Genomic DNA, 17,216 nt, shown 5'->3' on the forward strand with positions numbered 1-17,216 from the left:
TTGAATAACTCGGATCAATGCTTTTATGTGGTGGCCGGCGCCTTACTTTGTGATTTTTTTTTGGGTTCAGCTCCAACAATGAAGATTAATTTATCATTACTACAGCCGGAGAATATCTTCCTTTCTCTGCATACATGCATGCAGTCAAGAAGATAAATTTTTAATCAATGTTATCATATATATTAGAACCCTAACACTTCTACCACATATCGTGGGTCCAAATAGGAAGATCAATTATCTAATATCATATGATCAGGGCCTCTAAGCAAATAGTACTGCAACCGAATGATCAGTAGGGAAATTGGGAAATAGATCAATGACCTCAAATCCATTTTAAATCGGATATTACATGTTAATTTGTTTATGGTTTTGCAAGTCAATATTATATCATATATGCATGGAGGAAATTAAAGAAAGCCAAAGAAATGAAAAGAACAGAAAAAAAGAACGGAAAGGAAAAGGGTAGATAAGAAAAATGCATGCCTATCCAGTGTCCCATGTGCGTGCATGGGGTCACTCAACCTAGTCCCGTGTACATATACCATCATGGGTTGACAAAAAAGAAAACAAAAATTCATCAAAGAGACAACTAAATTAAAGAATTAATTATGAGTGGGCACTTTTAAAGTGCATAATGAGTAATGCATTGAGGGCTAAATGGGTGAAGGGCCAGCCGAATGTAGTAGAGCTTTTAAACAAAACCAAAGTCTTGATATGTACGAAGGCGAGGTTGAGTTCCTACCTCAGAGTTTTTGGTCAAAATGACCTATTTATTAAAAATATATATATATAGGATCTAATCATTTTATGAAACTTATGTTCAAATTGACTTTTTTAGTACTATGAAGCCTTGTCATAACCTTAACTTATGTTCAAACACTTGGAAATTCTAAATACACCGAAACTTTACTTCTTACTTCTCATCATTCTTTACTTTTTCTTCCTTTTCCTCCCTTTTTATTCCTTTATCTGTTTTTCCTTTTTCTTTTCCCTTCTCCAAGGTTAGGATTTAATTTTTTTTTCCCTTCTTTAAGATTAGGATTTAGGATTTGAAGAAAATGAGGACATGACAACAAATTCACATGTCTTTTTTTTATTTTTTCAAAAAATAAAATAAAACAGTATATAGTTTAGGTTCAATTTCTTTTATTGATTTTTAAATAAAAAATGATTAGTATGTCTTTGGTGGCCTAAATAATGACAATAAATTATAGCATTGGTCATAATACTAAACATCAATATGAGCATCAAGACACTTGTCTTGGGTGGTAGCATATTCAAAATGGATAAGAATTATTCCATCGTTCCCTAAATACAAGCTTCTACCTAACGGTTTTCCCATTGACAATTTCTACAACCACATGGAAAAAAAATATTGAAAGACTATTAAGTAAGTTCCTGAGTTCCAATAACATATATCACATCTAAAAAGATAAGTCAACTAAATATATTATATAGTCATTAAAAATTTAAATATGAAATACAATTTGCTTTAGAAAACTTGAATAGTTAAATTTCAACTTTGAATGTTGGTGAATGCCTACAAAGAAATTACTTTTTCTGGCAAAAAAATGTCACGAATCATGTAAGATATCAATGTTGGGGTGGGCTCTTATTCATACGAGACGGGTGGACCACCATAAATGTAAGATTGTATCAGTGTAGCACTTTTCAAGAACACAACCTTGACCAAATTTTTCACGCATGGAACACAATCTATAAGCCAAAAAAATTTATCACAAATGGAACAGAACTTGTAAGCCAAAAAAAATTTCTCACAAACATTTCTCACACATGGAACACAACTTGTAAACCAAAAAAAATTCTCACAAAAATTTCTTACGTATGGAATACAACAAAAAAAAAATTCTTACAAAAAATTCTCATAAATATTTCTCACACATGGAACACAACTTGTAAGCTAAAAAAAAATTTTCATAAAATTTTCTTACAAAAACATATCACGTACGAAACATAACCTATAAGTCAAAAAAAAATTTACATATAAACTCAAAACCAACCTCAATTTTATAGTTCCAAAAATGTTTCTTACAATGGCCCACTAGTCGGGTTAGGGTTTGAAGAGAAACTCCGGAGACAGCCAACCACGGAATAGGAAACAAATGGGAAAGTAAAAAAAATAACATAAAAAAATATTATCTTTTCTTACGTGGACAGATGAGACTATTTTTAACGATAGTTTTACCTTAATCCCAATTTTGGTATTAAGTTTAGGGAGAAGGCCATTTTGGCCCAAAACACCATACCTCATATGATCTAACACAACTGATATTATATATAATGTATTATTATGATTTATGAATGCCCTCAGTCTCTCTCTCTTCTGCACCTCCAGTACTAGAGAGTAGTGTGTAGGGGCCTAGATCCTAGACTAGCTAGCTTGATTTCATTTCCTATGCCTTCTGATAAAGTAAATTTCACCTCTGTGGAAAAGCCTGCTTGCTTTCTCCTTGTGATAATAAACATATAAGGTATCTACTTCACTCTCTATATATAGGAATTCGAGGCTATCATTTTGTACCCACAGAAAGTTTCCATTGCAGTTTTTCCTTCCACTTACTTCCACGGAAAAATTTGGAGAGAATAAATATTTTATATATAAACACACACACACACACACAACATAACCACCTCCGTCCATGGCTGTAGGTTTTTGGTTTGTTCTTTTAGTTGGTCTGGTTGGGCTTGTCTTGGGTCTCATCTTGAACCACTTTCTGCCCTTGTTCTTCAAGCTTGGGCATGTCCCTAAAGGGACTTTTGGGTGGCCTCTACTGGGTGAAACCCTTTGTTTTTTGAAGCCTCACCCCTCTAATTCTCTTGGTGCATTTCTTCAAGACCGTTGTTCTAGGTAAGTGAACAGTTAGTTGATGCTCTTTTCCTTATATATTTATATATTTTTAACACCAGGCTATTGTCAGTTAGTCTGAAATGGGTTTTAGAATGGTGATCGAAGGATAAAATAAGAGTTGGAAGGTTTTGGGATTTCAGGTTTGGCAAAGTGTTCAAATCCCACTTGTTCTTCTCTCCAACTGTGGTATCTTGTGACCAGGAGCTCAACTACTTCATACTTCAGAATGAAGACAAGTTGTTCCAGTGCAGTTATCCAAAGCCCATCCATGGTATTCTCGGGAAGATTTCCATGCTGGTGGCGGTAGGCGACACCCACAAGAGGCTCAGAAACGTGGCTCTCTCACTGGTCACCACTACAAAAACAAAGCCTGAGTTTCTCAACGAGGTGGAAAGGGCAGCTATTCGGGTTCTTGATTCCTGGAAAGATAAACCACAAGTCATCTTCTGTGAAGAGGCTAGAAAGGTATTGCTTACAAAAAGAAACCCAAGCAATAATAATAAGTTAGTTAATCACTAGTTATCCAAGAATTCGACAATCTGATGACTTGTTTTTCCTTTTTTATAATTAACGTCTGACTTCATATTCCGCAGTTCACATTCAATGTAATAGTAAAGCAGGTCTTAGGCTTGACACCAGATGATCCACAGACTGCTAAAATTCTTCAAGATTTCCTCACTTTTATGAGAGGACTCATATCTTTCCCACTCTATATTCCCGGAACTCCATACGCAAGAGCTGTTCAGGTGCTCCAACTCTCTAATTTTTTCTCATTTCTCTACCCAAAAAGAAAGCTAAGATATAGTTAGCTTTGTTTGATGCAAAAACAACCATGTTGTTTAATAATTTCAGATAGTTAGCTAGTTCCTTTTCTTCCATAGCAAAAAGGAAGGCATGGGATCACCTTTTCTTTGAACTTTCTTTACAGGCTAGAATTAGGATATCTTCTACTGTCAAAGCAATTATAGAGGAAAGAAGAAGAGATGCTGAGAATTCTAGCAAAAGGGATGATTTCCTTGAGATCCTTTTATGCGTTGATACCTTATCAGAAGATGAAAAAGTGAGCTTCGTTTTGGATTCTCTACTGGGTGGCTATGAAACTACCTCTCTCTTAATGGCCTTGGCTGTGCATTTTCTGGGTAAATCACCCACTGCACTGGAACAGTTAAAGGTAACATTTTCTGTGTACCATATACTTGATCAGGTGGAAACTGAATTCATGGTCAAATTAATTTACCACTTTTTCTTTTGCTTTTCCTTTTCTTGATACATAGCTGGAGCATCAGAAGATAAGAAGCATGAAGCAGAAAGATGACTATTTGAACTGGGATGATTATAAGCGAATGGATTTTACTAAAAATGTAGGATTATTTCCATCATTTGGGTTTCCATCATGTTTACAATGATGATCTGATCATTTAAGTATATATTATTTGGTTCCACATCGTAGGTCATTCATGAAGCTCTCAGATGTGGCAATGTTGTGAAGTTTGTGCACAGAAAAGCTCTCAAAGATATCAAATTTAGAGGTACTACTCCACCTTGACCCTCCAAGAGATAAGCCATAATAATGCATGCATGAGCTTTTTGTATTGTGTACTTTTCATTCTCTGTATTAAAAAGATCCTCCCCTTTATATTTTCTTTCTCCCAGATTATCTAATTCCATCTGGTTGGAAGGTCCTACCAGTTTTCAGTGCAGTTCATTTGGACCCATCTCTCCATGCAAGTGCTCTCCAGTTCCATCCATGGAGATGGGAGGTAATCACTTCAATCTTAGCTTTCTAATAAAATAACTGTAATTTCAGTATGAGGAGAAGAATTAGATGTGGAACCCAATATAAAAACTGAAAGTCCACAACTTCTTTAGGTTGGAACTCATTGAGTAATTCTAGATGCACTTACTTATTAGATATAATTCAGAATGGATGGATAAATTCTTTTTCCATTAGGAATGAATTAATTTCCTTAATTAAGAATTGTGGGGGGTTCCATACATGTGTCAATAGTACATGGAAGATCAAACATGCAAGAGAGATGAGAGAGACATACATCTTCTATAGCATATGTCATCATTGCTCCTCATGATTAATAATGTGGAAATTGATTTTCTTGATAAAACTCAGGGCCGAGATCAAACATGCAAGAAATTTACTCCCTTTGGTGGAGGGTCAAGATGCTGCCCCGGATCTGAGCTTGCTAAGATACAGGTTGCCTTCTTCCTCCACCACCTTGTACAGAATTTCAGGTGATTCCTTGTATCTTTTCAAGAATATATTTCTGATAGAAACCTAGCTAGTTTTCTTGTTATTTCCTGGGTATTATAGATATATTGTGCAAAACTTGAAGCTTTCTGTCTTTATATTTGTAGATGGAATACCAAGGATGGTGATCAACCCTTTGCATATCCATATGTTGAATTCCAGAGAGGATTGACACTAAATTTGGATCACTGTTCCACCTGATCAATTTCCAATTTTGCAGACGGTTTCTTTAGGTTTTGTTTTAGGCGGAAGCAATGATCCATGATTTGGTGAAGGCTGAGAGATGAACTACTAGCTAGCATACTAATCTCATCATGCTTCTGAATCATATGGGGTTTTCATGGGAGGCCTTCCTTTGTTTAAAAACTTCTAAAAGGGTTTTAAGCTATGTAATATTAATTTTCTTTTCCTCCTGTGTCGACCCATACATAATAATCAGTCTCTCATTGAAGGCTAGCTTTAAGCTTCTATATATATATACATACTCCTATATTTTATCAGCAAATTATCTTGTACGTACCATTTTCTATCTCCTTAGCAACAGAACTTCTTCTGATCCATGCTCAAAACCATAACAACCCAATACCCACACCGAATGAAAGTACAAATTAAATGAATCAGGGATCAACCTGTTCTCTTTGTGTAACAAGTTTCTTGAGCTTGTTTTTTCTTCCCTTTAATTTATCGATAATCACCATCAAAGCAACAACACAGAAGAAAATTAATTTTGAGAACTAAAAAGGCAAGAATAAAACAGAATGCCATACTAAAAGCTTAACTGATCTAATAAGTAAATAAATTCTGTTGCTTAAGTGTACCTAGGTAGCTAGGCTGCCTTCACCACAATAGGACTTCTCACAAAATGCTTAGCATCTGACCATATCAACTCTCCAAATACGTAGTCCCTAGCTGCACCGGCTCTTTCAGCCTGGAGAGTAAGACTGAAGGTCTTCTCTTCCCCGATCTTATTGAATTTTAAGCTGTCTGGCTTGACTAAAACTGAGATTCCAGTGGGTTTCCGGATGCGTGCTTTGTAGGTTCCGGGAGGACCAACATTCTTAAGAGTTCGAGTCACAGTGATAGAGCCATGGAGCTTAGGGACTGTGATTGAAGGGTAATTGAAGTTGGTGAGACTGATTGGCTTGGGGCATGTATAGGGCCTCTCTGAGAACATTTTGATCAGGGTTTGGTTATACCCCAAGGCACATAGAAAGTTGAGGTAGTCATTAACATTTAAGTCATAAACCAACCCTGGATTCATAGCACGGTTTGGCCGAACATGTCCTGCTCCATAGCTGAATGGTGTTGCCTTGAAATAGGATGCATTGAGTATTGCTTCCATAGAATTGTCCATTGTTCTTGCTGTAAGGTAGAAACAAAAACAAAATCAACTGAAAAGAATGAGAGAAACAGCTGCTAAACAGCATGCATTAGGAAGTTAAAGGGTCTTCTGACCGGTGGTCATTATTGCTGATCTAATAGCTGCAGGACTCCAATCCGGGTGGAGGGTTTTAAGAAGGCCAACAATGCCAGAAACATGAGGGCACGACATTGAAGTGCCTGATACCGAGTTAAATAGAACTCTCCGTTGATCAAAATCTTGATTAGTTGGCCCTTGTGCTTCAGTGTATGCAGCTATTACACTTACTCCAGGTGCGGTTATATCTGGCTGTAGCATGAGAGAAAACAATAAGTTGCCTAAATGATTCAATAGAGAGAAAAGTGAAAAGAGAATGTTGAGTTGCTTGGAAAACCTTAAGGATCTCTGGTGTAATGGTGTTAGGTCCCTTTGATGAAAAAGCTGCCATGAAGGGTGCTGGCTTAGTGCCCAACTCAGTTGTTGAAGGGGTAATATAAGCAATGGGAGACCTGGTTAAAATTATGTTACTACTTGAAACGTAATGAAAGAACAATGGCAGCAATTATAGAAAGCTTATAATTAAGGGGGTCCATATATATATATATATATATATATATATGAATGATCCGTCATGTGATCAATCTGAACTCTACATTTGACAAGCTCTTGGAACAAACAGAGTAGCAGCCAGATCTTGATCCCAAATGGATGGTTAAGACTACATTCTCTTTCTAGTCATTTCATATGTGGGCAATTTCTATGATACTATTGGTATGTCATCTTACTTAGTCGAATTGAGGTAGGTGAAGACAGCAACCCCATCAGTGAAGTTGATATGCGAAGCAGGGAGGACATGGGGATCAGCTATAACTTCATTCCCAGTAAGCTCATTGTTGGCAAGAACCATCCCCACAGCACCAGCCAGAGCAGCTTGCTGGCCCTTGTCCACCCTTGCATTCTCCCCTCGAAGGCACACCAAGATCTTTCCCTTCACCTTGCTATGATCAAGTGTCCCAGCCTTACAAAGCAAACTGCATCATTCAAGAAAATTACCTCTCAGCTATGCAAAATATGTGATGATTTTCCACTGAAGTGACTAAAGCACATCAGATATATCATCAGAAAGCATTTTGTTACAAATGGAAAAATGGATTCTTATTTTGAAATGATAAAATAATGGGCAATTCGCTTCTGAAACTCCATTTTCACAACATTGCTACATAGAAGAGTGTTCAAATAGCGGGTCTATAGAATCAGAATACCAATAGCTTGAGTTGTTCTATCCTTACGCGTCATCAGCTGATGCATTAGCTGCTTTGGCATCTGCAGCACTGATAAGTGGAAAGAACTTGTTGGGTGGCAAGGCTTTAGCTGAAAGACTTCCTCCCTTCCAAAAGAACAAAAAAAAAAGTTAAAAAACCAAAAAAGAACATTGGTAAGTTTGTATCCGTGGAAGAGGATTTCAGAAAGAAGAGACATGTCAAAAGATTGCCATGCTGATTGCCCCTCAATATTAGCAACAACCAGTGATTCCTTTAGTCCTAGTGAGACTCCAATCACCAGTCACCAGGGGAAAAATATTAAGGACACGAGTACGTAGCATGCAGCATCACAATTTGAAAAGACCGATTTTGAGGTCAGGAGGGAAACTAACCTCTAAGCGTTTCTTGTTTCCAAGGACAACATAACTAGGGAACCGGCGATCCATGGTGCTGGCTCCAACGGTGAACTGCCATGGTGAAATGTTTGAAACAGTACCATCAGCGGGTCCAGAATTGCCAGCTGAGCAAACCACCACAATACCATGCTTAACTGCGTGGAAGGAACCTATAGAAAGACTGTCGTTGAAAAAGGGTGTGGGTAATCCTCCCAGTGAAGCAGATAGCACATCAACTCCATCATGGATGGCTATATCAAACGCTGCCAATATATCTGCATCAAAGCACTCATTGCCACCCACTGGTGGCCAACACACCTTGTAAGCTGCCACCCGTGCTTTAGGCGACCCACCTTTCGCTGTTCCATTGCCAAAGCCAAAAACACTAGCCCCCTCTACAAAGTTACCACCTGCTGTTGATAAGGTGTGAGACCCATGACCCTCAGTGTCGCGTGGGGTATGGAAGGAAGAGTTGAGTGAGCCTACGGCGGCACCATATCCTTGGTGGAAGTATCTTGCCCCAATCAGCTTCCTGTAATATTCAACAAACAGTCCATGCATACTACCAATGAAATATAACATAAACTAACACAAGGTGAACACACCGACAATGAAGTCATGAAAAAACCACTTTTCCTTTGTCATTACTGAAAGATTGATGCTAAGTTGGCCTAATGTCACAAGATGCTCCAAATGACCCTTCCCATGGGCTTATACGGAGGTCAAGAAGCTTCTAAAGACTCCTACACTTAGCTATTGGTGGGAAAAGTGTGGAAGATTCTAGATATGGCTAGAAACACCCATACTTCTTTATACTAAAGTGGAAGGCATGGGAAGAGTCTAAGGCATTCTAGAGAGTTCCAGAAGTGTCTTTTATATACTTGTACATAAGCTTGTACATATATTAGTTTAAGAGATTCTAGAATATTCATGATTTGTAAGGAACCCTCCAAGGTTCTAGAGACTTCCTAAGGTGCCTATAAATAGGTGAAACCCTTATTTGGTCAAGATACTAAGCACTTGTAAATTAAGCATCCTTAAGAACAATAAAAACTTTCATTCTTTAAGTGTTGCCTACTACACCTTTTAAAGCTTCCAAGTTGTATGCATCTTAGCTTAACGAGCTAAGTATCGGGTGATTAAACAAGATCAAATATTTTGGTTTGTCTAAGTGTAGCACGAGTTTAGGGAAAGACTAAGTCTGTGATGATTGGTATCAAAGTGCAACTACGAAGCAGGCATAGTAAAGAAAGCATGTCAGGCTCTAACATTGAGGAGATTAGCAAGCAAACCCGTGGGAAGGAGACCAAGCCTATTGCATGTGGTAGGGGCAGGAAGGATAAGTCTCGTGATGCCTTAACCAACATGGAGGCAAGACTAGCCATGACGAACACCCGAGAGGGGGTAGACTTGATAGAGCAAGACATGGAGAAGAGCTTAAATGATCTAAGAGAGTATATTCAAGACCTTTGTCAGGAGGTGCTTGTCTCACAAGTTTAGCCGGTGTCGCACAAGGAGTTCATGTCCTTTCAAGACAAGGTCATGAGCATGCTTGCTAGCATGAAGTCAATGATGGAAGCCTTGGCTACATGTATGGAGGCTCGACACCAGGAGGTTCGGCAAGAGCTGGCCATCTACAAAACAACCATGTTGGCATGGGTCATGGCCACTCATGAGGCACCAAGGGTGAAGGTGCCAAAGCCACACACGTTCAGTAGTAAGAGGGATTCTAAGGAACTGGACAACTTCTTGTGGCACATGGAGAGGTATTTTGAGGCTATCGCACTAACAGATGAAGCCACTAAGGTATGCACCGTAACTCTCTACCTCATTGATAATGCTACTCTATGGTAGCGTCGGAGGTTTGTAGATATAGAAAATGAAACGTGCACCATAAACACGTGGGGTGCCTTTAAATGAGAGATCAAGAGGCAATTTTATCCTGAGGATGTGGTCTACTTAGCAAGGAAAAAGGTGAAAAGTCTCAAGCACATGGGCTCGATCCGTTAGTACATTTAGAAATTCTCTACACTAATGCTTGAGATTCCTAACATGTCCAAGGAAGAGCTACTATTTAACTTCATTGACAACCCATAAAGATGGGCCAAGCAAGAGTTAAGGAGACGTGGTGTCAAGACCTAGCCACGACCATGATAGTAGTAGAGTCCTTGGTGGAATATAAGAAGGGAAACTTCCCCAAGCCTAAGCCACAGTCCAAGGGTAATCATGCCAAAGGTGGGAGAGATAAAGGATCACGGGGCTACATTCCTAAGGAATGATCAAACAAGGGCCCTAGTTGCAAGGATGTAAAGGACAACGAAAAATGGAAGGAGTTCACACCCAGGACCAACTACTTCTTATGTGATAATCCACATTGGATGCGAGATTGTCTCAAGAGGAAAGCCTTAAACACCATGATCGAGGAAAAAGAAAAGGAGGGTGATGTGCACATGGGATCATTGCAACTCCTAAATGCCCTCAAGGTTAAGTCAATGCCTAAGACACCTTAAAACAAAAGGCTAATGTATGTGAAGACCCTTGTGAATGGAAAGGCCAATAATTCCTTGGTGGACACTGGTGTTACTTTTAACTTTGTCTCAGATGATGAAACAAAGAGATTGGAGCTCCCAACATCTAAGGAGGGAGGTTGGGTCAAGGTAGTTAACTTTGCTGCTAAGCCATCACATGCTATAGCACATGGGGTGGCTATATACATTGGCTCATGGGAAAAAAGGGTCAACTTCACACTAACACCCATGGAGGACTTCAAGTTGGTATTGGAGATGGACTTCCTAAGGAAAGTCAAGGTTATGTCATCACCCTTTCTATACCTAATGGCTATTTTGGAAGAGGAGAAGCTTTGCATGGTTCCTACCATCACTGAAGGTTCGCCTAAGACTCCTATGCTATCAGCTCTTCAAGTGAGGAAAGGGTTGAAAAGAAAGAGGTGACTTACATAGCCACCCTCAATGAGAAAAAAGAAAATGGGTTAGGGAAACTCATGTCAAAGGAAATCGAGGAATTCTTTAATGAGTTCAAGGATGTGATCCCATCAAAGTTGCCTAAGAGACTCCCACCTAAAAAGGAGGGGGATCATAAGATTGAGTTGGAGTCAGAAGCTAAGCCCCCTAATAGAGGGCCATATAGGATGGCACCATTCGAGTTGGAAAAGCTAAGGAGACAACCCAAGGAATTGCTAGACACAGAGTTCATCCAACCATCCATGGCTCCCTATGGTGCGCCAGTGTTGTTTCAAAAGAAACATGATGAGTCTCTAAGGATGTGCATTGACTACCAAGCACTCAACAATATGACGATAAAGAACAAGTGCCTCATTCCACTCATTGTTGATCTATTTGATCAACTTGGTATAGTAAGGTACTTCACGAAGTTGGACTTGAGATCGGACTACTACCAAGTGAGTATTGAGGAAAAGGACAAGCCAAAGACTACATGTGTGACTCAGTATGACTCATACAAGTTCTTAGTGACGCTCTTCAACCTAATCAATGCTCCAACAACATTTTGTACACTCATAAATAAAATCTTCCACCTATATTTAAACAAATTCATGGTGGTTTACTTGGATGACATACTCATCTATAGTAACACCCTAGAAGAACATGTAGAGCATCTAAGGAAGGTCTTCAAGGTTCTAAGGCAGAACAAGCTATATGTAAAAAAAGAAAAGTGCTCATTTTCTAAGGAAGATGTGAGCTTTCTAGGGCATTGCATCAATGATGGCAAGTTGATGATGAATGAAATCAATGCGAAGGTCCTCCAGGAGTAAGATCCGCCTACTTAGGTACCTTAGCTAAAGTCTTTCCTTGGCTTGGTTAACTATTATCGACAGTTCATCAAGGTTTACTCTACAAGGGTAGCTCCACTCACCAATCTTCTCAAGAAAAACAATGCATGGGAATAGGATGAGAAGTGTCAGTGAGCCTTTGAGGATTTGAAGAAGGTTGTGACTGATAAGCTGGTATTGGCACTACCTGACCACACCAAGGTATTTGAAGTACACACGAATGCCTCTGACTTTGCTATTGAAGGGATTTTTATGCAAGATAGACATCTGATAGCCTTCGAGAGTCGCAAACTCAATGACATTGAGAGACGCTACATGGTACAAGAGAAAGATATGAAAAATTGGGCACATTGAGGCATTATCTATTGGGGTCTCATTTTATGGTGAAGACCGACAATGTTGCCACTAGCTACTTCCAAATGCAGAAGAAGCTAAGTCCTAAGCAAGCTAGGTGACAAGACTTCCTAACCGAGTTCGACTATACGCTAGAGTATAAAACAGGAAGCACTAATCATGTGGTCGACACCATAAACCACAAGGTGGAGCTATCATCCATGACAAGCCAACCCCAAAGAGATATCGTGGATCTCTTAAGGAAGGGGTTGTAACATGATCTAGTGGCTAAGGGCCTCATTGCCTTAACCCATGAGGGGAAAACTAAGCGGTTCTAGGTGGAGGACAACCTACTTTACACCAAGGGGAAATGACTCTACATGCCTAAGTGGGGAAACATGAGAAGAAATCTTATCAAAGAGTGTCATGATACTAAGCGGGTTGGGCACCTTGGGCAATGACGCATGCGGGCACTACTTGAGTCGGTTTAATACTAGCTTCAGATACAGGATAAAGTTGAGGCCTATGTGAGGACTTGTCTTGTGTGCCAACAAGACAAGGTAGAACAATAACAACCAAGAGGCTTGTTGAAGCCAGTACCTATCGCGAAACATCCATGGGAGAGTGTCACTATGGACTTTATCATTAGGTTGCCTAAGTCGGAGGGCTACAACTCAATTATAGTGGTAGTAGACAGGTTCTCTAAGTATGCTACTTTCATAGCAGCCCCTAAAGATTGTACCACAGAGAAGGCAACAAGGTTATTCCTTAAGTATGTGGTAAAATATTAGGGATTACCTAAGTACATCATCAGTGATCGTGACTTGTGCTTCACTAGGAAGTTTTGGATGGAGCTATTCAAGCTTATGGGATCGAAGTTTCACTTCTCTACAAGATTTCACCTACAAACGGATGGGAAAACTAAGAAGATGAATGTCTTATTAGAGTTCTACTTTAGGCACTTCGTGAGTGTCGACCAAAAGGATTGGGCTAAGTTGCTAGATGTGACCCAGTTCTCATACAACTTACAAAGGAGTGAGACGACCAACAAAAGCCCATTCAAGCTAGCCACGAGGCAACAACCATTGACTCCTCACATACTAGCGATGGGCTATATGGGGAGAAGTCTAACGACTTTTAAGTTCATTAAAGGGTGGCACGAGTAAACTGATATAGCACGCTCACACTTGAATAAGGCCACTAGGAAGATGAAGAAATGTGCTGACAAGAAGCGACGCCACACAAAGTACAAGGTCGGGGACATGACACTTGTCAGGCTTCTTCCTCAACAATTCAAGTCACTACAGCTAGTGCATAAGGGCCTTGTGAGGAAGTATGAAGACCCTTTCCCCATACTTAAAAATGTCGACAAGGTGTCTTACAAAGTTGAGTTGCCACTGAGGTTGAAGATTCATCCTGTCGTCCACGTAAGCTACTTGAAACCATATAACAAAGACAAGGATGATCCAAGTCAAGGGTTATCTAAGCAGGCACCTATAGTAGTTGTGACCTCCTATGATAATGAGGTAGAGTACATCATCGCAGACAGAATTGTAAGAAAACGAGGCATGCCTCCTACTATGGAGTACTTGGTGAAATAGAAGGGACTACCAGAGAGCGAGGCCAACTGGAAGCCAACAAACGCTCTATGGTAGTTCCAAGAGCAGATCAAACGATCCCAGGCTGAAGGCCGAGGACGTATGTGGCTTAGGTGGGGGAGAGTGTCACAAGATGCTCCAGATGACCCTCCTCATGTGCTTATATAGAGGCCAAGAAGCTTCTGGAGACTCTTACACTTAGCCATTAGTGGGAAGAGTGTTGAAGATTCTAAAGATAGCTAGAGACACCCACACTTCTCTATACTAAAGTGGAAGACATGGGAATAGTCTAAGGCATTCTAGAAAGTTCCAAAAGTGTCTTGTATATACTTGTACATAGACTTGTACATAGACTAGTGTAAGAGATTTTAGAATATTCATGATTTGTAAGGAACCCTCTAAGGCTCTAGAGACTTCCTAAGGTGCCTATAAATAGGTGAGACCCTTATTTGGCCAAGACACCGAGCAAGTGAGCTTCCTAAGAACTTATAAAGCATCCTTAAGAGTAATAATAGCTTCCATTCTTTAAGTGTTGCTTACTATATCTTCTAAAGTTTTCAAGTCTTGTGCATCTTAGCCTAGGAAGTTAAGCATCGAGAGTAAGACTGGCTTAACAAAATCAAGTGTCTTAACTTATCTAAATGTCGTATGAGCTTAGGGAAAGACTAAGTCCATGACACTAAGCTCAATTAGCTTGAGTACTCAGTCAAAAATCAAGCGTCTTATGTGGAGGCAAAAATCAAGCCTCTTATGTGGAGACAAAAATCAAGCCTCTTATGAGAAGCACCGCTTATTTGTCAAAGTTCACATCATAGCCTCAGCAAAAGTGTCTACTTTTGCTGGCCCTCAGCCAAAAATAATGGGAGCCCCACCACATGTTGAAGGAGATGATGCTAGATCTGAAGCAACATCTATGGATGACATAAACAATACTGTTTTGCCCACAAGAGATGGCAACTCTACCGAACTCTATTTCCATAACAGATTCTATACTGTTGAGGATGTTGAAGGGACTCAACAAGTGTGGGCGACCTCTAGGCCATTGTACAAACAATAAGTTCTGTTTCCCAAGGAAGAAAGCACATCTGTCTGTAAATAACCATTTACTTAAAAAGAACACATCAAGTTCTCTAGGTAACCGAAAAATGGTTCTCAGTTTGATAGAATCTCTACTTTCATATATGTCAAAAATAATTAAAGAACACTACTTTTTTGGCTCATATTGTTTGGGGTTGTGAATAGATTTTGAAACTAAAACAGAAGATGGGGAAAAAAAAAGATTCTTATTTACAAAAGGTGGGAAGTGGAAGCCGACCTATTGCAGTGAAATCCAGCATCTTTGTCGTTTTGGCAGATTCCTCTCCATCTTGATGGAATTGGTCCCATTCCTTCATCACTAAAACTCGCTGATTCAGGCCAGACACCTACCAGAATCTCCATTAAACAAAAAGGCCAGACTGAAGAAAGATAGGCATGATAGCAACCAAAAATTGAGACAGTAGTTCATATTCAACCTACACTCATTTCAGTTTTATCCCGATTATTTTTACGAGTGCAACATAATTTTTGTTCATCAATTCTTTTTCTTTTGAGCATATATACTACTGAAAAATAGATCATCGTCTCCTTTTTAATTTCCTTGTGAATGAGATATATGTTTTACTCACCATCCCTGCTACTTTCTTTCAACTTCCTACCTGATGACAGCGTTTTAAATTCTCACCTACAAATTCTCTGTTAATATTATTTCTATTGATTCTAGAATCACTGATCTGGGCCATTTTTGTTACCTGTTGTCATGCAGCTACTTCCTTGAACCCCTAAAGAATGTCTTACCTTATATTTATATTATGAAGTTTGATTTGAACTTAGTAGTTATACCTCTTCAATTATCCAGAGTCTAAATTTACAAACAAGATTCCCGTGTATCGTGCCTATCTTAATTCATAATCAAACTGAAACACAAGAGCTGAAAAACCGATTAATTCATCACACATTTTTTTAGTCAACAAATGTATCGTGTGGCTCTAAAGAACTAACTGAAATGCATTATCAGCTGAAAAAACCAAGAGAATCTATTGAATTCAAAGCACTGGGGCACCCCACTTGTTTATTTTGTCAAAGATTGAGACTCCTGTAATGACTTAGCACAACCAAGAGGTAGTTAGAATAAATGAACTTTCGTCACATTCAAATACCAGAGCCAACGAGTCAAAGAAAGCATCCCAACAAGGGAATAAAAATCACAAAAGCCAACCAACCCTTCTAGAGACGTGTAGATTTTTTAAACAAGAAAGAAGGTTCCGACTGGGGACCCCTATTTCGGCAAAGATTTTGATTTCACCAAAAAATCACGGGCTGGTTCCAATTGCATTCAACTGTATTCATCTAGAGATGGAGTTGACTTGGCATATATATGAGATGAAAGATTTAAGGAAAAGGGAAAGGACCAAAAGGGAAAAGAGATGTAAAATTCACCGGTGTCGAGGTTTCCTATGATGGTATCTTGGCCGAATCTCGCCTTCTTCCAGATAGAATTGGAAGGAATTATGCCATCATTCTCCAGACCCAGAAAGTGCCATGATCTTGTTGTGTGTAGTTTCCTTCCCTTGTTCAAGAAAACTGAGACTACTTTGGGATGGTCTGCATTTGTTAATGAGTCAAACACAAATTGAGAAATAGCAGACTAAAAGAGAGTGATGAGAAACAAGAAGAATTGCTCACTGGCTATCTGGGCAGCTTCATGGTCCTGGAGAGTTGCAGCAAAGCCATTGATGTGTCTTGTGTATGAGTAAATAATGGCTTCTTTGGCATTATCACGACTGCGGAAAATAATTCAGAACATGCAGGTGATCAGCTTTGGATAGAATATCAGTTCCTCAAGGAAACAAATGAGGAAAAAAAAAGGAATTCATTACCTTCCCAGGAATGATCCAAGAAACTCATAATGAGACTCAGTAACTTGATCCAGATCATCAGAAGAGGGTTCTGGGCCATGTGAGTGTGCTCCCAAATACACTATGTATGACTACACCAACATCACAACAGATTTACTTGAAAAATGAAACCACCATCACAGCATCACTCACAACCTTTATGAGGAAAACAAAAATGGTAGGTGCTTACCCTTTCAATAGCAAAGGTGGAACTAAGCAATAGAGAGATAAGAAGAAATGAAAGGAGGCAAAGGGCTGGACCTGAGAGCCTCATTGCTGCTTTCTCTTAAATGCTTCCCCTGCCCCCTTAGTGATGATATGGTGCAATGCTACAAGGCAGCAGTAAATTTATATAAGGAACTAGGACACAGTATTAATGAGAGTTATGCTAT

At 39.3% G+C, this 17,216-nt stretch overlaps 2 protein-coding genes across 3 annotated transcripts; one reads left to right on the forward strand and one right to left on the reverse strand.

The window, feature by feature from the left end:
- Positions 1–2,435: 2,435 nt before the first annotated feature.
- On the forward strand, positions 2,436–5,635 carry LOC117926615 (cytochrome P450 724B1-like). Of its 2 annotated transcripts, none has more exons than XM_034845772.1 (9): positions 2,436–2,869; positions 3,010–3,334; positions 3,463–3,615; positions 3,798–4,040; positions 4,144–4,230; positions 4,320–4,398; positions 4,559–4,629; positions 4,995–5,116; positions 5,240–5,635. In XM_034845772.1, exons 1-9 carry the CDS (start codon positions 2,661–2,663, stop codon positions 5,331–5,333), a joined length of 1,383 nt encoding a protein of 460 aa, XP_034701663.1. In that variant the 5' UTR covers positions 2,436–2,660; the 3' UTR covers positions 5,334–5,635. The 2 variants fall into 2 exon arrangements, with proteins under 2 accessions (XP_034701663.1, XP_034701662.1); XM_034845771.1 differs by having other exon boundaries at positions 2,437–2,869; positions 4,523–4,629.
- A 134-nt stretch (positions 5,636–5,769) lies between these two features.
- LOC117926614 (subtilisin-like protease SBT5.3) lies at positions 5,770–17,158 on the reverse strand. Its single transcript, XM_034845770.1, has 11 exons — positions 17,015–17,158; positions 16,807–16,916; positions 16,613–16,710; positions 16,367–16,531; positions 15,204–15,312; positions 8,147–8,681; positions 7,782–7,879; positions 7,278–7,523; positions 6,887–7,001; positions 6,588–6,801; positions 5,770–6,494 (listed from the first exon to the last, which is right to left on the reverse strand). The coding sequence occupies exons 1-11, from the start codon at positions 17,096–17,098 to the stop codon at positions 5,959–5,961; spliced, it is 2,310 nt and encodes a 769-aa protein (XP_034701661.1). The 5' UTR covers positions 17,099–17,158; the 3' UTR covers positions 5,770–5,958.
- Positions 17,159–17,216: the final 58 nt, after the last annotated feature.

This window comes from Vitis riparia, chromosome 12 (assembly GCF_004353265.1).
Source record: "Vitis riparia cultivar Riparia Gloire de Montpellier isolate 1030 chromosome 12, EGFV_Vit.rip_1.0, whole genome shotgun sequence".
Taxonomy (NCBI): domain Eukaryota; kingdom Viridiplantae; phylum Streptophyta; class Magnoliopsida; order Vitales; family Vitaceae; genus Vitis; species Vitis riparia.

Bases quoted from the DNA above. Each gene is read 5' to 3' on its own strand.
- LOC117926615 (XM_034845771.1), top strand. From the start codon at position 2,661: ATGGCTGTAGGTTTTTGGTTTGTTCTTTTAGTTGGTCTGGTTGGGCTT. The intron at 3,335-3,462 runs GTATTGCTTACA...CATATTCCGCAG, and splicing joins TCTGTGAAGAGGCTAGAAAG to TTCACATTCAATGTAATAGT. The intron at 3,616-3,797 runs GTGCTCCAACTC...CTTTCTTTACAG, and splicing joins CATACGCAAGAGCTGTTCAG to GCTAGAATTAGGATATCTTC.
- LOC117926614 (XM_034845770.1), bottom strand. From the start codon at position 17,098: ATGAGGCTCTCAGGTCCAGCCCTTTGCCTCCTTTCATTTCTTCTTATC. The intron at 8,682-15,203 runs GTCGGCTTCCAC...TGAATATTACAG, and splicing joins GCTGGATTTCACTGCAATAG to GAAGCTGATTGGGGCAAGAT. The intron at 7,002-7,277 runs GTAAGATGACAT...AATTTTAACCAG, and splicing joins ACCTACCTCAATTCGACTAA to GTCTCCCATTGCTTATATTA.